This window comes from Accipiter gentilis, chromosome 8, assembly GCF_929443795.1.
Source record: "Accipiter gentilis chromosome 8, bAccGen1.1, whole genome shotgun sequence".
Lineage (NCBI taxonomy): Eukaryota > Metazoa > Chordata > Aves > Accipitriformes > Accipitridae > Astur > Astur gentilis.
The window spans coordinates 11,430,568-11,447,991 of NC_064887.1; the positions used below are offsets into that span (position 1 = coordinate 11,430,568).

Here is a 17,424-nt window from a genome sequence, read left to right on the forward strand (position 1 = left end):
CAGCTCAGCAGTTTGTTCTGCAAAGAATGAATCACCTCTGAGTGGGGTTGGTAGTAAAAAGGCAGAACAGAGGAAACCCCGACATAAACCACCAGAATAATGCTGACTTCAGACCTGAGCAGACTAGCTTAGTTGTAGCATGTTCGGTTACTTAGTTCTTCTGTTCTGTATGGTTGTATGTTGAGACAGGACTGAAATCTATGCAGGGTTTAGAGTTCACCCCCAAGTCTTCAGATTACTCAGCAAGCACTTTACTAGGCTCAGGAGTCTTTGTTTGCTCTCCTCTTGCTCTAGATCTTCTAGGGATTTGCTTTTCTAGATAATGTTGTGGGAACTCCTTCACAAACAGCATATGCCAAATGACCAAGTACTTTTACTCACCATATTTTGTATTTGCAGTAGAAAGTCTTGTAACTCAAACAGTCTGTGATAGGAGCTGGATGATTTTGCGTAAGTATTCTAACAGCTAGGAGAGACTATTAACTCAGGAGAGACTCTTATCAGGTCTGTAGCAAGAGCTGGGTTTTTGAAACAAACTATGAGTGCTTACCTCCCTGTGGGTCTGAGCTCCAAAGGGAAGACTTCGAAACAGCTATAAAGCTAAACACAAAGAACTATATGCCTTTCAGTTTGCTTTGTCTTCTGTACTATAGAAAGAAGCATGACAGATGATGCTACTTAGGTTTGGATTAGGCTGGCTTTCAGGATATTTCTGCACATAGAGTTCATGGTTACAGTTGACAACAGATGAGAATAAGGATATCTTCAATCAGAGGCAAAGGAAGAGAGTCTAAAGGTGTATGTTAGATTATTTGGTCTAGTGTGGTTCGCTGAGACAGATTTCATCTGATTTGACTGCACAGAAATTAATCTCAGTCAACCCAGACAGAGAATGACCCTGACAAGAAGCAGCACAAGCAGGGGGTGGTGTCCTTCTGAACCCTCAGAGCTATGGTTTACAGCTGTCTGGCATTTTCACTACTATCATCTCTGTGAGTCTTTCTACCCCAAACTGCTGCTGTTTATCTATCACAGGATTCATTGTGATCTACAAAAGCTTTTCAGTTAGATGTTTGCAATGAAAATATGAGGACTGGGACACCTTTGGCATTTGTAACTTTATTGCAGAAAAAAAAAATTTCCACTATTAACATATTTTACAAAGAAAGTTGCACTTTGGTGTTGGGCGAGTTTTCTTCCTCACCCCTTTCCCCTGGACAGCAATGCATGGGAAACCAGAACAACCAGCCCCTGCTCTTTCGGTTGTGTGCTGAGACACTTTCCAGCTATGCCAGCCTGCACCAGTTCCAGCCAGGATGGAGTTCTGTTTTCCACCACTAACTTGCCTCTCTTTGTGCCAAAAACCAGTAGCACCCTGCCCTCTGGCAGAGGAAACAAGTCTGTAGCTAGGGAGATTGCTCTGTGCAGACAATGCTTGATACAAAAGTTTTGGAGTTGTGACAATTGCCCTTTAGTTTTCATGCAATAATAGTAGGAGAGAACCAACCCTTCTTCCCTATTTTACTGGGCATCCTTACAATAAACAGATGCAAGGCCAAAGCCAACAGCTGAACCCAAACTGCACTGCAGCCATTTGTCAGCCACTTTGGAAGTAGTAACACAGGAAGGAGGAACTGCTGTATTGCCTAGTTCATTTATTTGACCCAGACCAGTTCTGCTCCATCTTTGGGCTTCACAGATAATTTGAGCCCTGCTGATGGGGAAATTCCCTTTTTCTGCTAAGACAAGCAGTAATGGCACTGGGAAAAAAAAGGTACTTCTGCTAGTGAGGCCTGGTGTCTGTCCTTTGTGGGGTCAGTGAGTGTTGCTACTGAAAGGAGAGGAGAGACTGAGGCTTGTAAGAGCAATGTGGTAGATAATCTCTAGCTCTTGCTGTATCCTGAGGGAGCAACTGGCTTAGTCCAAAATCAAACACTCTAGAGAAGGCATGTGTTTCTCCTTACCTGCAGTCAAATGTGAATTAGAAAACAGAAGCAAGTGTTAATTACATGAAGACTTTCATGTCATGCACGCTCTCGGTCTTTCTGAGGCAAGGGCACCAAAAGATCCTCAGACTTACACTCAGAGGCTCTGGTCCATGTGTTTCCTTGAGGGGCCTCAAGAGCCTTGGATGCAGTCTAGAGCAGTGATATTTGAGGCAGAAGTGCAGAATCTAATCAGCCTAACACCTAGAAAGGGAAGGGGAAGAAGGCACCTACATCCAGGATCTGTCCTCATGACAAGACACCAACTGGCTCAAAGACCAATATTAGAAGGTAAAGGATCTTTGACCTTGCATAGCAGAGGAGGGAGAGTGCAGTACTAGTTTTGTACAACAACTTTCAGCAACCAGATGCTAGCAGCAAATGGGAGGTACCTGAGGAAAGCCATGTGTCAATCCAGGCAGGGGAATGGACTAAAGCGTTTACTGAGCCTGGGCAAGGAGTTTAGGCATATGCTGAAAGCATCAAGTATAGAAGACACAGTTTCCTACTTTTCGTGAGACCAAATTAGTGTGTCTAACTGGCAATAGACTGAGTCCTATCAAGCCCTGCTAAGCTAAAATTATATTCATTTTCCTCCCAGCAATTTCAAAGCAACATCAAGTAGCAAGGGCACTTCTCTAGTGGCCACAAAACTGTTTTCCCTGGTTAGAGAAAAGGTACTCATGTAGGAAGGAAGCAGAGCAGTCTGTTGTCCTCCTGGTAGGTGTTTCAGGATCGGCAGTGCCAATCCCAGGACTAAAGCTGAAACAGGAACAAAAAAAAGTGCAGGAAAAAAACCAAAACAAACAACCTTAAAAATACAGAACAAGAGGGAGCCCAAGAGAGTGATTTCCACACCCTTGGCTTCCTCAGAAAACAGCAGTCTCCTTTGCTAGCACTGTGCTGACACCACCAGTGTTAAAAGCTCTTGTATGGATCACTTGCCCACCTCCTTTGAAAGCAGCAGCTGCCAAGATGGACAGAAGAGATCCATGCAGAACGTGATGGCAAAGGTTGTCTTGGCTAATTCGTCACCACACTAAAAGGAGGAGGCACCTCTTCAGGGCATTTGAGGGGAGCCTGGAGGAAAGGGCCAGATTTGGGCTCTGATTCCCAGCATAAAAACGTCAACATTGAATTATTTAAAATGTCTAAAATCAAAAGCCATCTGAAAAGGATCTTTCAGTTGTGTGCAAATCACAGCCCCTCATTCCTCAGCAGATCGTCTGGGACCAAGTCCTCAAGGCCTTCTCCTCTGGGAAGTTCAGCCGGCCAGGCAGAGCACAGCCTGGTTGCCTAGTAGCTGTAGAGTGAGAGAGGGGTGTCCTCCATCATGTCATCCTAGAAGCAGAGAAGAGCGTGCTTTAATGAGATGTCTGCACGATGGCATACAGTCCCAGCCTGGAAGAGTGCTGTGCAGGCAGCGCAGCCTTCTCGTCCACACTGTCACAGTGTGGCCATCTGCAATCCACCTAAATGCTGTCCCTGCGTAGTTCCTGGATCTTTGGACTGCCACTCTCCTCTCCTGCTGCAGCTTTTGGAGAGAAGAGGTGCATGCAGGAAGAGCCTGCCTGCTGCAGAGATATGGAAAACCCTGGCTGTGGAAAACTCCGCTCAGCTTGAAACAGCATCAGCTTGCTTGCTAGCTGCATCAGCTTGCTTGCTAGCTGCAGAAGGGAAGCAGTACTCCTCTGTCCCAGAAAACGCAGGGAGTTAGTTGCAGCTTCCCCAGAGCTAATCCAGCCTCAGAAACCCTCCTATCTTTTTTATATCCCCAAAGGGTCAAGCACAGACAGACAGACAGACAACCTCCCCAGAACAGAGCACAGAATCTGCTTTGTCATAGTCACAAAGCAAATATATCAGAATACAGGAGGAGAGGCTAGGAAGGTGTCATTTCAGGGCAAGTTTGGATGGAGCTCCCCTTCCTTTCTGTTTAACCTCTTAGCATTCCCCTGCAGAGTGAGGGGAATGCAGAGAGCTTCTTTAGTGGCCAACCTTGAGACTTGCTGTCTTGATTCAAACCCTGGATGGAAGGAGAGGGACCTAAGAGGGAACAGGAGTTGTGATCAGCATTCTTGCTGCTGCAAATACCCAAAACATTGCTAATGTAGTAGAAGGGGAACTGCAAAGCAGCCAGTAGCAAGCCAGACCATGTCAGTCTGGTCTGAAAGCATTACTCACCATGGGCAGGTCCTGCAGGCGCCGGAACTCCATGCGGCTGTTGTGCTGGCGGTATCTCAAGAAGCCCACCAGGCCTAGGATGCCCACCATGACAATGAAGACGGAGATCACAGTGATTACCAAGGGATCAGCCCTCGTTGTATCAGCCAAAGGAGAACTGGGTAGCTCTGCAAGAATACCAAGGGAATGAAGCCAAAGGAGAGCCTTCAAGGGGTAGCAAAGCCTTGTCTTTTCTGGTTCTGCTTAGTACAACCAAGAGGCAATTTCAGGTAGCCCCAACTCTTTGCTGTGTTTTGTGAGAGCAGGGACAAAACCAGAGAATTTACCTGGATTTTCGTCATCACCAACATCCAACACAGAAGCTTTCTCATGCACAGGCTCTAATGACTGCTCCAGTGTAGATGTGCTGTTGGGGGTGGTAGCTGCGCTGGTAGACGTGGAGCTGGTCACAAGGGGCCTCACTGTCACACTACTGGAGGCGGTAGCAGAGGATGTGCTCCCTATGGTGAAGATGGGAGCAGAGGAGGTTCTGGGCTCCACGGTGCTCTCCCCTGTGGTACCCACGGGGCTTGTTGCTGGCCTGGTTTCAGACCTTGTTGCTGTAGGCCCCACAGTCTGCCCATCGAAAAGCCCCAGCTGAGAACTGTTGGTTGTTGCTGCAAAATAGGAACAAGCAGTTATTTCAAAGGATAAAGCGCAAGCACACTGTTCTGTGGGAGTGAATGAGATGGAAGCAAGGCTGTGAGGAAGACTGCTGGGACTATAGGAAAAGCAGCTTATTGACAACCCTTTGGAAAACAAGCAGGTCCTACAGAGCAGCCACAGCTGAGCCACACTGTAAGCCACAGTGCTTAGAAGGTCCTCTTGGTTTTTATATGTGCCAATCTGCAATGTCAGCCAACGTCAGCTGTGCCCACAAGTCCTCTGGGGACAAAGGGCAAACAGAGAAGCCTCAAACAGCTCTGCACAGAGCTGGACATCACCCCAGAGCAAGAGACTGGGAAAGGTCTCTCGCCCCTCCTTATGGGGAGCAGAAAGGGGGCTGTCCAGGGATTGGGTAGCAGCATCCCCTGAGGCTCTGTCTGTGCATCATAGAACATCAGGACCCCGTGATACAAGCCAGGGCAAATGATGCAGTTGTGCATGAACACCACGCAAATCAAGGGTCAATCAATATCTGCCTTGCATCAGGGGTGTGTGACAGCCTGGCAGGCCCCAAGGTGGGCGAGACTGGGATCACAGACCCTACAGCCAGTTGCCATGCTGCCCAGAGGGATCTGAAGGTACGGTAGGGATTCCCATGGTTGCCCAGGGATGGGTGGGCTGATGCTTGTGCCTGCCCATCTCCATGCTTTGTGTTAAGGGAGGGTGTGTTGTTGCCCCATTCTGCAGGCAGCAGGGAAGGTTCCTATTGAGTCCCCAGCCCTGGTGCAGGAAGAGCCTAGCTGGGCAGCACTGCTGAAGCATGTTGTTTTGGGTGAGATGTATAAAGGACTTCCCTGCACACAATCAATGTCCTCATCAGAAAGCAGCCAGCACAACTAATACCATAATTAATGGGGTTTGCAAAGAGAATGCTGAACTAACAGCACCTCTGCAAGTCAGTCCCACTGAACTGGCTGTGCTCAATGGCTCATCCCCCTTTTCTCCCTCTCTCCAGTTCCCATGAGAGTTCACAGAAGTTTCCAGGCTGTGCATCCTCGGGGCAGGACTTTCTGCACAGGCAGTAAAGGCAAAACCTCACCCGGCACACTGTTCAGAGGAACCGTGGGGGTTGCACTGGTGGCATCATCCATTTCTTCAGTTGTGCTGAAAGGTTCTGTGCCTTCGTGGTTGGGCTGGTTTTCTTCCAGGGTACTAGCAGTCAGGGGTGGGGAGGGGATTTCAGTGCTGCTGTTGACTGACAAGCTCATGTTGCGGTGCTCATGCTGTGTAACGGTGACGCCCCCAGGGCTGGCAGTGGTGGAAGCCTGCAGTCTCTCTGCCTTGGTGCCTACCATGGGGGTGGTAGGGATGGAGGCATCCTCCATCTCCATAGCTTGGGCTCCAGTGGCATTGAGTGTTGCAGCAGTCAAGTTTTTCTCCAGGCTTGTCTCAGGAATGGCAGTAGTCACTGGACTGAAGTCAGAGGCTTCCCTTGGCTGATGTGAGGTTAGCACTGTGCTAAGAAAAGGTGATGGTGACACCAAGGTCTCTGCTGTCTTCTGTCCCTCTCCTATGGAACAAAGTTAAGAAATGCTGAGACGTTTGTCAGAGATACCACACTGAGAAACGAAACAGAGGAGGAGGCCAGGAATTGAACCTCTCCATCCCCTTAACTCCAAATCCAGCACAGGTTTACACTCGGGGAAGGGGTTCAAATAGCTCCTCTGTCCTCCTGGCCTCTCTGAGACAGGAACCTGCTCTAGGGGACCTGTCTACCCCCACCCCAAGCCCTGTGCTGCTGTTCTGTGGGGTGAGCATCGCTAACCCCTCTACCCTGGAGCACCTCTTAAACTTTTTTAGAGAATTTTGGGTTTTTTTAAAAGTACCACCTGAGACCTAATTCTGTGAGAAACCTAGATAAGTCTTCCTTGGTTAATTGAGAAAGAGTCAGAATTGCAGAAAAAATACAAGTGGGGGAAAAAGTAAAAGTAGATCCTCTAGCTCCCCTGACCTGGTGAAGTGTAGAAAAGTGATGTTTAAAAAGTCTGTGGCTGGCAAGGGTAAAGCATGTATTGCTAGTCATCTTAGTAGTAGTGTGGGCTTGCTGCTAGAGGGAAAGGTGAAATGGGTAGCAAAAGAGTACTACAGCTAACAGGGCTGGTGGTGTACTTTGGGAGCCACCTTCACGAGCTATTTATGAACACATCACCTCCATAAAGTGTGACTGTTGTCATAGAAATGGGGAGCTACTCAGCCTTCCACTACAGCAAACAGGGCCAGCTTCCCTAGCAGGAACCTGCAGCAAGCAAGGATCCCCTCCCTGGATCCACAGCCATTAGACGGCGTAACAGCACGCGGGAGGAGGAAAACCACAAGGCTCTTACACTGCCCGTTCATACACAGGGACCCTGTGAGAGTTTTTTAGGGTGTAAACAGGAAGAAAACAGGGGTGTAGCCACATCAGGATGGAATCTCCAGACAACTTAAAAACATCTTATGGTCAATATTTTGATGACTTCTGTTCAAGTTTCTACTCAAGCCACAGAGGCATGATGAGCCAGCTACAGAAAAAAATAAAGGTATTGAAGAAAATCCATCTTCATGTCCATTCTCTTCACAGTGGAGGAGCATCCAAGGCAGATGCCGTAACCAAGAAACATTCATCCACCACCAAAGCAGCCCACTTTTGTACTAAGGGTTTGGGGAAGTCTCAGCAGTTTTTAAAAGCTCTTCAGAACAGACACAGTTATCAGAGCTCTTCTCCAGCTACAGCACTTAACAGGCCCTAAAAAAAGACACAATACATCTCTCTCAGGAGACTTTCACAGTACCTCGGCCAGCTGGAAAATTCAAAACCTTGAAGCAGCCTGATGGAGCTGTGCTTCCCCAGCCCAGGGCCCCAGTCCCAGGAGGGCTCCCGTGGGGGATGCACAAGCAGGCAGCACAACCCCGCTCGGCACATTTGGAGAACAAGCTCTCGAGGGGAGCCCCAGCTGGGGCAACTTAAACATGAAGACCGAAGGCGTAAGTGATGCTCCCTTTGGCCTCGCCTGGATCCAGCTGTCTGTGGCCACAACATGCCTCTGAACAAAGCAAGCTGCTCTCTGAAATGGAGTTAAGGCATAGGATACACTTACACGAGTAACACTTGGAAGGAAAAGAGCTGAGCACTGTGTTTCCTGGGATCAGGCACCAAAGCTCACAGCTCTTCATGTGACAATTTCCAGCCCTAAAACCAGCATTGCTATTCAGTGTGCTGCTTGCTGGGTGAGATCCCAGCAGCTCCAGAGCCTGTGCTGGGCAACGCTGAAGGATGCCAGCTGGGCATTGGCAGATGCTCTGTCAACACCCGACTACCTGCTCCTGCGTAGCAAGAGATGCACACAGAGCTGCACTGTCACCGTGGGGTAAACAGGAAAGGTGGTGGCCAGGTGCCCGGCCAGCGGGGAGCCTGGCTACGTGCTGCTTTGCATAGCTGGCCTGTGCCTGGGGCAGCCCCCCACGGGGTGGCAAGCTGTGATCGGGGTCACGCGTAGGAAAGATTTCGGGAGAGCTGTCATGCACAAAGGCTTAAGCACCTCCGAAACAGCTGTGCCAGTTTCTGACTAGGAAAGGAAAGCCGGGGGAAGGCAGATGAGTCGTTCCTACATGCCAGGGCACCTCCCCACAGTGTCAGGAGCTGGCATCCCTGCCAGGAGGTGCAGTGGGGCAGGAAGGTTTGTGAGGACAAGCAGCTCCCCGCACCCTGCGAATATGGACGGGCTGCACACACAGCTCCCCGCTGTCTGCAAGAGGGAGAGCTAGTGGGAGTAGTAGTTCCCTAAGCTCTTCTCTCCATAAGTAGCCACACGGCTCCTCCCTGCAGAATTGCCCGGTGTCCGTGACCGCCAAGGAAGCGGTGCTCAGGCAGACAGGCTGCTCCAGCCCTGCGTCCTGCAGGAACGTATCAGGACCATTGCAGAAAGGCTTGTGCTGTAGCAGCAGCCAGCCCAGGTCAGGGGTAACACAGCACTGTGATGTGTAAAACCTGGTTTGTAGGGAATTGTTAAAATTGGCAGGGATTGGAGCAGGAAGGGGAACTACTGGGGCAGCAGGGCACTGGCTTCAGAGGCCTTTGAGCATGGCAGGTGTTGATGGCACCTGGATTAGCGGGTCATCCAGCCCAGCACATCACAGCACACCCAGCTCAGGAAACAAAGGAGAGCCTGCAAAAAAGGGAGAGCCTAAACCAGGCTAACACAAAGACTCAAGCCAGTAAGAGATGATGGGGGGAAGATAGAGAACAAGGCAAGAGCCTTAAGATGGACAAGGAAACAAAGGACAGTGAGTAAATCCTGATCACTCGGGGACAAAGAGACAAAAGATCACTCACCATCTGTCAGCTCCTAAGGGGTAAGGGCACATCCAAAGCCAGCACACAGTCACCAAGCAAAGCACCTGGGGAAACACCCAATAGGTGCAACTTGATGCTTGTGAGCATGTGGATGTTAGGAGTGCAAGCACTAATGAATTTTACTTCAGTTTTGTTTTAAAATAATACTACTCCCCCATAGGATCTTGCATTAAGATTTGCTACATCGTTGCTGCAATGCCACAACTTTGTTTCCCACAGTTTTCTCACCCAAACAGGCAACCCGTTCCCACCCAGCTCTGGTGCAAACTCTGCAGTACAGTGAGGGAGACCACAGCTCTGCTGCGAAGCCGCTGTGGCTGGCTGTTCTGGATGAGACCCAGCGAACCCCACGCCAGCTGTGATCCTCCAGGGTCCAACCACTGTGGTTTGCTCTGGATTCTGGGTGACCGACAGGTTGGAAAATCCCCAGCTCCAGCGCTGTCGCTGCTGCTCCAGTCACTGAGCGATGATGTTTTTAGCTGTTTATTAGTTACTTATAGAGATGCAGGTCAGAGCTCGTTACTCTGGCATCTTCCTGGAGGAGCTCCGCTTCCTGCACCACATGCCAGGGAGGCTGTGGCTGCATTGCCTAAGGCATCGCCCTCATTAGGTCCTGCAGACAAGAGAGAACCATGCCCCTCTTGTCTCAGGTGGAAAGGGAAGGAGTTAAGTGTGGATGCTTCACCTGCTCTGGGATCCTCCAAGGCCTGACAGTTGCAGCACCCCAAGACAGCTAGGGAAGCTGCAGTCACCCTCAGATCCAGGGTGTAAAGCAACTACAACCGTACTGCAAGTGAAGAAGCAGGACCAGCTGCAAGCAAGAGCTCTGATAATAACAGCATCTCCATTTCCCTGATGGGGAACCAAGGGTGCTTTGGTTACATTGCAGTGCCTGCTAAAACAGAGCTGGTGGTGGTGCCCTGGCTATAGCCCCACTCCTGCCCTGTGTCTGCGCTAACCATCAGGCTCAGTCATGGTGAGAACCAGTGATCTCAGACCACATGAGGGCAGGGCTGGTGGATTTGGAGCGGCAGCTCCCATCAGACACTGCTGACTGTAGTGACCTCTGCCTGGGAAACGAGAGGGGCGAAGGAAGAGCGCGGTCCCAAGGGAGGAGGGATGCAGCCAGCCGAGAAGCCCCTGCCTTGGACAAGGGTGGGAAATGCTCCCTGCTCTGTGAGGGAAGGGAGGGTTCTGAGCATCAGCCCACGGCTTCGGCCCTTCTCCAGCGCTGCATGACGACACTGAGGGACCTCCATGCATCAGCCCGAGCTCCCACCAGCTCCAGAGCAGACATGGAATAAATATGCCATAACGGAGAGGAGTGAAGGAAGCCAGCTCTGCAGGAGACGGGGCCGTTCCTGCTTTGCACTCCCTGCCCAAGTTTCAGGGCTGGGGCCAAGCGAGGGGCTGAGGAAGGTTTGCACAACCAGCACAGAGCATTGCTGCTGTGTCAGGGCAGCCATGCGGAGTGGGGACGTCTCCTCCATCCTCTGCCACAGCAGCCACCCCACCATCTATTTGTTTCTCAGAATAAAACAAGGCAGCAAGACAGACCAGGGCCCCAGCTGGACCAGCCTGCAGATAAGCTCTTGCCACAGCCCTCCTGCCCCAGTCCCAGCAGCATCCTCTGCACCCTCCTTCCTATCTCAGCCAGAAACAGCAGCCTGAGCTCCCCAAGGGTCAACACAAACCCAGCTCCAATACATAGGCTTTACCACCATTTCTAAAATCCCTCTTAGGGTGAGATGTAGGAGAGCCAGGTGAGGTAAGGAAGCCAGCAGCAGGCTGGCTGCCGGGGCTCGAGGGGGAGCAGGGCAGCGGGGTGCAGGCTGCAGTCACCACTGGAAGAGGCGCGCAGAGATCCAGGCAAGAGCTAGGCACAAAGACGAGAACGGATCCACCCAGGATTTCAGAAAAAGTGCCTGTGGGAGCAGGACTCCCTGGTGCGAATGTATCCTCCTGCGCAGGCTGTCACTGTCTGCGGACAGCACCTCGCTTAAATCGGCTTCCTACAGAATGCATGTCAAACCACTACTCTGATTCATTGAAAAGGCACCCAAACCCTTCTAAAATGCTATTTTTGTGCACTAACTGAATTCAATTTCCATTTAATGTAACAGCTCAAGTCGCAAACAACCTAGTAAAATGCAAAATTAATATGTTTAAAAAGTAACAGTATAAGCTGTAACCTGTATGTATTTAAGCAATTATCTTATATCCTATTGCTTAGCAAAGTACTCCATTAAGTGTAGAAATTATCTTTTGTTGCCAGTTATTACATTTTTATGGTTACCAACCAACGGTAATTAAACAACCTCTTCAAGGAAAATGAGCTTGAGTATAAATGCAAATAAAACCATATAGTGGGATTTAAAACCAAGGCTCTTCATTTCACTTAAAAGCAGAACTGGAGTAGCTGCTGATTAGATAGCAGCCAAGCCTGACCTCTTGTCCTTAACTCAGAGCTTGGAATAAATAAAACAAGTGACAGAAGAGATTTCTAAAGCCCTTCAGGTAGGTGCCAGATGCACCCAGGGATGCTGTAGAGCACCATCCTTGTTGCAAAGAAGGGAGGCTCAGAGACACAGATCTGGTACGAATGGGAACTGCTTTGTAAACTCAGCTCCAGTTTGATACCTTGCAGGACCTCAACGGAGGCAGGACACCACTGGGCTGCATTTGCTGCAGGCTCCAGCACTCTCCCTGCCAGGGCTGATGCCGGGACTGTCCCCATCCTGGCAGAGAAGAGGCTAAACCGGCTCAGCCTGCTGCGAGGAGTCCGGGCTTGGGGTACAGGGACAGATCGGACCTTGCAGCCCGCTTGGGGACCACAGAGGAGCTCTTGTACGGCAGCAAGTTAATGCACCGCACCCCACGTGGCCTCTGCAAGCTAAGCCATGCCCTGTTGCGCAGGCAGCAAAACTGGGGGGGGGCTGAACTGGGGGTGCCGAGCACCCGGCATAGCTCTGGAAAGCTGCCAGGCCAGGCACGTTGCAAAGCAAGGGCTGCGGTAAGGGACAGGAATAGAAACTGAGTCTCCTGACCGAGAAGCTCCTTCCAGCCCGATAGGCAGGTGGCCATGAGCTGAGCATGAGACGGGGCTCAGATTAGATATGGGGTGCTGAGCGAGCACAGTGCTGGGGAGGGACAGCCCAGCGCCCAACCTGCCCGGGCAGGCAGGAGGATGCTTCCCTGGGGCATCTGCAGATGCCGGGCCTCAGGCTTGAACCCCTGGGGAGCAAAAAGGGGAACCAGGGGTGTGCCAGTGCTACTGCCTCGTTTGGTGGCACTGCATTTGGGATGGGCACAGCCAGCTGACAGTGGCATAGCAGAGCCGGGCAGAGCAAGAGTTGCGAGAGCAGAGACGAGCAGCCCTGGAAACAGCGCCGTAAATGCCGAGCACAGGTTCCTCAGTACTAAGAAAACCCATAAAGCAGCACAGACATGCCCAGAGCATGCAGCGATGCCGGAGCCTGAGCCGGGGAGGGGGGCAGTGCCAGCCCAAGCGCCTGCCTGCAAGATACAGCACCCCAGGGTGGCACGGTCTGCCTAGCCCCGCCACGTGAGCCCTTCCCCACCCAGCTGGGGCGGGGAGAGATGCAAGAAACTGCTTTCCCACAGGTTTGCATGAAGCCCCATTTAGAGGTGAGGGGGCTTATCCCAAATTCCTGTGGCAGGGCAAAGGGGGAGAGCAGGCTGCCTTGCTCAGCTACCACTGTCACACCAGCCAGTTATTTTCCACTGGCTGCATGCAGCTGCAAAGCGCCCTGCTTGGCAAGAAGGTGCCCAGGAGGCTCCCACGCTGTTTGCTTTGTTCCTCGGTAGAGGAACTGCGTTGTGCTGAAGACCCCTTTGCCCAGAGGCTGCTGAGGACACGCGCAGCACCCAAGGCCTGGGAAGCCTGCCCTTCTCTGGGGCTGCATAATCCCAATAATACAGCAACAGCAGGGAGCTCTGGCATCAGCCAGTCCTGGCCCTGCTTACCTTGGGAGTCACAGCTGCAGTGGAGGAAGCATGTCATTAGGAGAAAATTAATTAGCCAGTTACCTTAATAGCAGCCCCATGTCAGCAGGGAGCCTGGTCTCCAGTGCAGTGTGGCATGAGCTGGGGGCAGCCTGGACATCAGCAAATCTGCCCAGCCCTGAGCAGCCCCCCAGGATATTCCAGCTGTGTGGCTGCTGGTTTCATGGGCCGTGGGCCTTGGAGGATGCACCCTGCCCTGAGTAGCCGCAGTTTGGGTCATGCAGGGCGAGCACATCCCCTGGCCCTCCCCTGAGCAGCCCTACAGGGCTCAGGACACGGCTCCCGACCCAAGTGGTGCTGAGTCTTATGAGAGCTACCCCACAGAGTGCGGTGGGGACAAAGGCTGCCAGTGTCACCGCAAGGCAGCCCTGTGGAAACTCCTGCAGCAAGAACTGCGTCTGCCCAACCAGAATGTCTCGGTGGAAAGGAAGGAGGGAGAGAGGCGTCTGCGCTTTGGATCGCCCCTGCTCCCTTTTGCCTGGAGGGATGGGGCAAAGGGAGCTGAAGGAGGTGAGTGTATCGCCCCTGCCCACCGGCTCAGTCCTTGGAAGAGCAGCAGGGAGCCAAGATCCACCTTCCACCTGGGGCTGGGGGAAGAGCACGTGCAGAAATAGCTTCGAAGACCGACACCACGACGTGATGGGGCTGGGCAGGGGGTGCGGGGTTGGTGGTTACCCCACACAGCTGGAGGTACTGCCCTGAGAAGAGGACGGAGCTGTGGCTCGATTCTGGGTGCAAGAGAGCTGGAGCCATCCAGCCAGGGTGGGGTTGGGTCCATCCATTCCCCCTCGCCCTGGGCAAACAAGGGGGAAAAAAATCATGGCAAATCGGCTGCGGGGCTCTGCAAGCGGACACACTGCCTGCCTGTGTGCACGGCCCCGGGCCCCGACAGACAGGGCTTTATGCGCTCGTGCCGCTCCCAGCCCCGTGCTGTCCCCTTTGCTTGCGAGGCAGCTCGGCGCGGGAGGGGGAGGCAGCAAAATGCCCAGACCAAAATTACTCCGGGGTTTTATTTGTAAGGCTAATGGTGCTGGAGGAAGTGGGTTTCCGCAGGCAGTGAAGAAAGGCTGCATTGAGAGGCCAGGGTGGGCAGAGCGTGGGGGACACGGCAGCCTGAGCCCCTCTGCCTCCCCGCAGCAAACCTGGCCGGGGAGTGGGAGCAGGGGCTGCTGGACGTAGGAGGCAAAGGGGAACTGCACCAGGAGCAGGGCAGAGACCAGCTCACGGAGCTGGGACAAACCCTGTTATAGATGGGTTTGTCTAGGGACTATCAACTTTGGGGCCAATCTCCAGGTGAACCTTTCCATTCCCCCATCACCGTCCTGCTGGGATTCTCTGGTGTCTCATTAAGGGTTGTGCTCGCCATGGGGCAATTTTTATTGGTGGCTTCTCTTCCACGCCATCTATTTTCACAAAACGTTTGCTCTCGCAACTGTGGCTGGGATTAGCTAGTGGATCCAAAAGCCACGAGGACAAGGGTCAGGCCAGCTGCATAGGTGCCATTTCCTGAGGCTGTGAAGGTACTTTGGGATTGGGACACTAAGCACGAAAGATCCCAGGAAAAACCCAGCGCAACCTTAATTCTAGTACATTCCAGCAGTTTGAGTCTTGGACTTTGTAGCAAGAGGGCTCCTACGAGCCAGCTGGGGCAGAGGGCTCCCTGGGGGTACCCCAGGGTGCTGGGGACTGGAAACACTGGGAGACACGGGGCCAACGCAGCCAGCGGCAGCCCTGAGCTCCTCCTCCTCTCAGCAATAGAAACCCCGACTTGTTCCTCTGCCAGTGGCTGCTCACCTCCCCGCACCCCGTCACAGCGCAGCCACCCTCGCACGGGGAGGGCAGCGTTACCCGAGGCTTCGCCCACATAAAGGGGGCTGGTTTGAGACTGTTTCCCCGTGCTCAGCCTCAAACCCAGCCAAGCTGCATCTGGCACCCAAAATCTCAGCCTGAGCGCTACTGTTGCTGCCGGGGCTCAGCCCCACGGGCACCTAAGCTAGGTTTTTACCAGCCCAATTAGTTACAAGAAACCGAGTTTCTATGCGTCACGCCTCAACCTCTGTTGCTGCCGTCACCGTGCTGTGATCTGACCAGGGTCTGGCCAAGGGGTTTTTCTTCCTCAGCTGCAAAGAAGAGGAAACGCGCTTGCTTCCCGAGCCCCAGGCAAGCCCCTAAGTTTGTCACTGCCAGGGTCACGGGGGGATGGCGACAGCCCCCCGACTCGGGGCACGCTCCCGGCCACGCGGCAGGGCTCGGTCGGCGTTGTCGGTGGCCGGGGCTGTCAGCGCCACGCTGCAGACTGCGCCTGCCCACGTGGGGACGTGTTGCTCATGGAGCCGAGCCGAAATACAGCCTGGGAGAGGCTGCCTGGGGCCGGGGTCTGCCTCCTGCTCCGTCCCGGACACCGGCATCGCCTCCTCTCCCGCAGCACGACGGGAACTGGGCGCCCAGTGCCTGCAGGCAGGCGGCGGAGCTCGGGCTTTGTCCGGGGTCCCCTCGGTGGGAAGCTCCGCGGCGGGTTCGTAGGCACCCGAGAGCTGCAGGGTGGGAGGCAGAGGGCTCGCAGGGCCGGATGCCGGTGGGTGGGCGAGCGCCTCCGGGCTCGCTGCTCCCCTCCCCGCGCATCCCCTCGGGTTCCCCGCTGGGCCGGGGAGCCGAACCCGGCCCGGCTCCGCCGGCGGGGGAGCAGCGCCCGCGGGGCGAGCGCTGCCTGCAGCTGCCTTGTACGGGCAAGGCCGGGGCGGGCGGCCTCGCTGCTGCCTTGAGAGCGGGGCTCGCCGGCCTCCCTCCGCCCCCCCCCCCCCCCGCCGGCCCCCCGCCGAGCATCCCCGGGCGACCTTACCGGCGCGGCGCCGGGGCGACTGCGCCCGGGGCCGTGGGCACTTCGCCCGAGTTTCGGGACCAAGCCCGAGGCGCCGCTCCCCGGAGGCTTCCGTGCCCGGGGAGGGCTCCCCAGACCCTCCTCCCGCAGCCCCACCAGCGGGCGGAGGAGCCCGGGGGTCCCGGCGCTGCCCCGACGGCCGCTCCCCGGCGCTGCGAGACCGGGCGGGGACCCCCCCCCTCTCCCCCGGGCCGCCCCGGTACCCCTCGGGCGGCCGGCCCCGGTACCTGGCAGGGCGCAGAGCAGGCAGCAAGCGGCGGCGAGGCGGAGCAGGGCGCGCCGCGTCCCCTCCATGCTGGGCCGATCCGCGCTGGCTCCGCCGGCGGCACCGGGGCGGCGCCGGGGCGGGACGGCGGCCGGGGCGGGGCGGGCGGCACGTGGTCCAGCCCCGGCCCCGGAGGCGCGGGGCGGGGGCCGCCGCCACCCCCCGCACTCCCGGCACCACCCGCACCCCCGTCCCGGCCCCACCGGTCCGGCCCCGCACCGTCCCCGCCGCTCTCGGTCCCGGTCCCCGGCACCTCCGTTTCGGGCAGAGCACTCCCGCTGCGATCCCGGTTCGGTCCCCGGCATCCTCGGTCCGGTTCGGCACCGCCCCCGGCATCGCCGGTTGGTCCCCGGCACCCCCGGTTCGGGCAGGGGACTCTTGGTCCAGTCCCGCACCGGGTCCGGTCCTTCCCTGTCCCGGGCATCCCTGGTCCAGTCCTGCACCACCCTGTCACCCCATGCTGGTCCAAGTGACCCCGGCCCAAGCCCTCACTACTACCCCAATCTGGTCCCATGTAGCCCCTGGCACCCCCAGTTGAGCCTGGCACCCCACTCGTGCCCCATACGGGGATGAGGACAGCGGCCAAGCCCGACACAGGCCATCGCCGTGGGGCCCCTGCACTGTTTTGGGGTACCCGGGTCTGTGGGCACAGCCGGGTGCAGAGCTGCTCCAGGCACCCCTGGATGCTGCCCTGGCCAGGGCTGAGCCGGGTGCTCAAGGTGCCACAGCTGGTTCCTCAGGACATCCTGCGGCCCATGGGGCACCCCCTGGCCCCACATCCCTCCCAGCCTCCCCGGGGCCGGCCAGCCCCATCCAGGCAGGCATTGTGAGGGCTGAGCCAGGAGCCATCCTTCAGAAAGACTGACCGCTCTCTTCTGGTTGGCATTTCTGAAGAAGAATCCCCATTATGAAGCTGGTGGTGGCCAGGCACCCGGCCAGACACCCCGTGCCCAGGCTGCTCTCTGGAAGGACCAAAAACCCCCTTGCAAATCCCTTGTCACGGTGCTTCCTCCATGACCCCAACCTCATGTGGTGCAGCTGGCATGAG

At 54.9% G+C, this 17,424-nt stretch overlaps 1 protein-coding gene across 1 annotated transcript; it reads right to left on the reverse strand.

Annotated features, from left to right (window-relative positions):
- Window positions 1-1,103: 1,103 nt before the first annotated feature.
- LOC126042112 (uncharacterized) lies at window positions 1,104-16,449 on the reverse strand. Its single transcript, XM_049808777.1, has 5 exons — window positions 16,339-16,449; window positions 5,914-6,384; window positions 4,496-4,825; window positions 4,170-4,336; window positions 1,104-3,326 (listed from the first exon to the last, which is right to left on the reverse strand). Exons 1-5 carry the CDS (start codon window positions 16,403-16,405, stop codon window positions 3,282-3,284), a joined length of 1,080 nt encoding a protein of 359 aa, XP_049664734.1. The 5' UTR covers window positions 16,406-16,449; the 3' UTR covers window positions 1,104-3,281.
- Between the last annotated feature and the right edge of the window lie 975 nt (window positions 16,450-17,424).

Coding starts and splice junctions, on each gene's coding strand:
- LOC126042112 (XM_049808777.1), bottom strand. CDS start 16,405: ATGGAGGGGACGCGGCGCGCCCTGCTCCGCCTCGCCGCCGCTTGCTGC. Junction 4,337..4,495: donor TGGTGATGACGAAAATCCAG/GTAAATTCTCTG, acceptor GTATTCTTGCAG/AGCTACCCAGTTCTCCTTTG. Junction 3,327..4,169: donor GCCTGCAGGACCTGCCCATG/GTGAGTAATGCT, acceptor CTCTGCTTCTAG/GATGACATGATGGAGGACAC.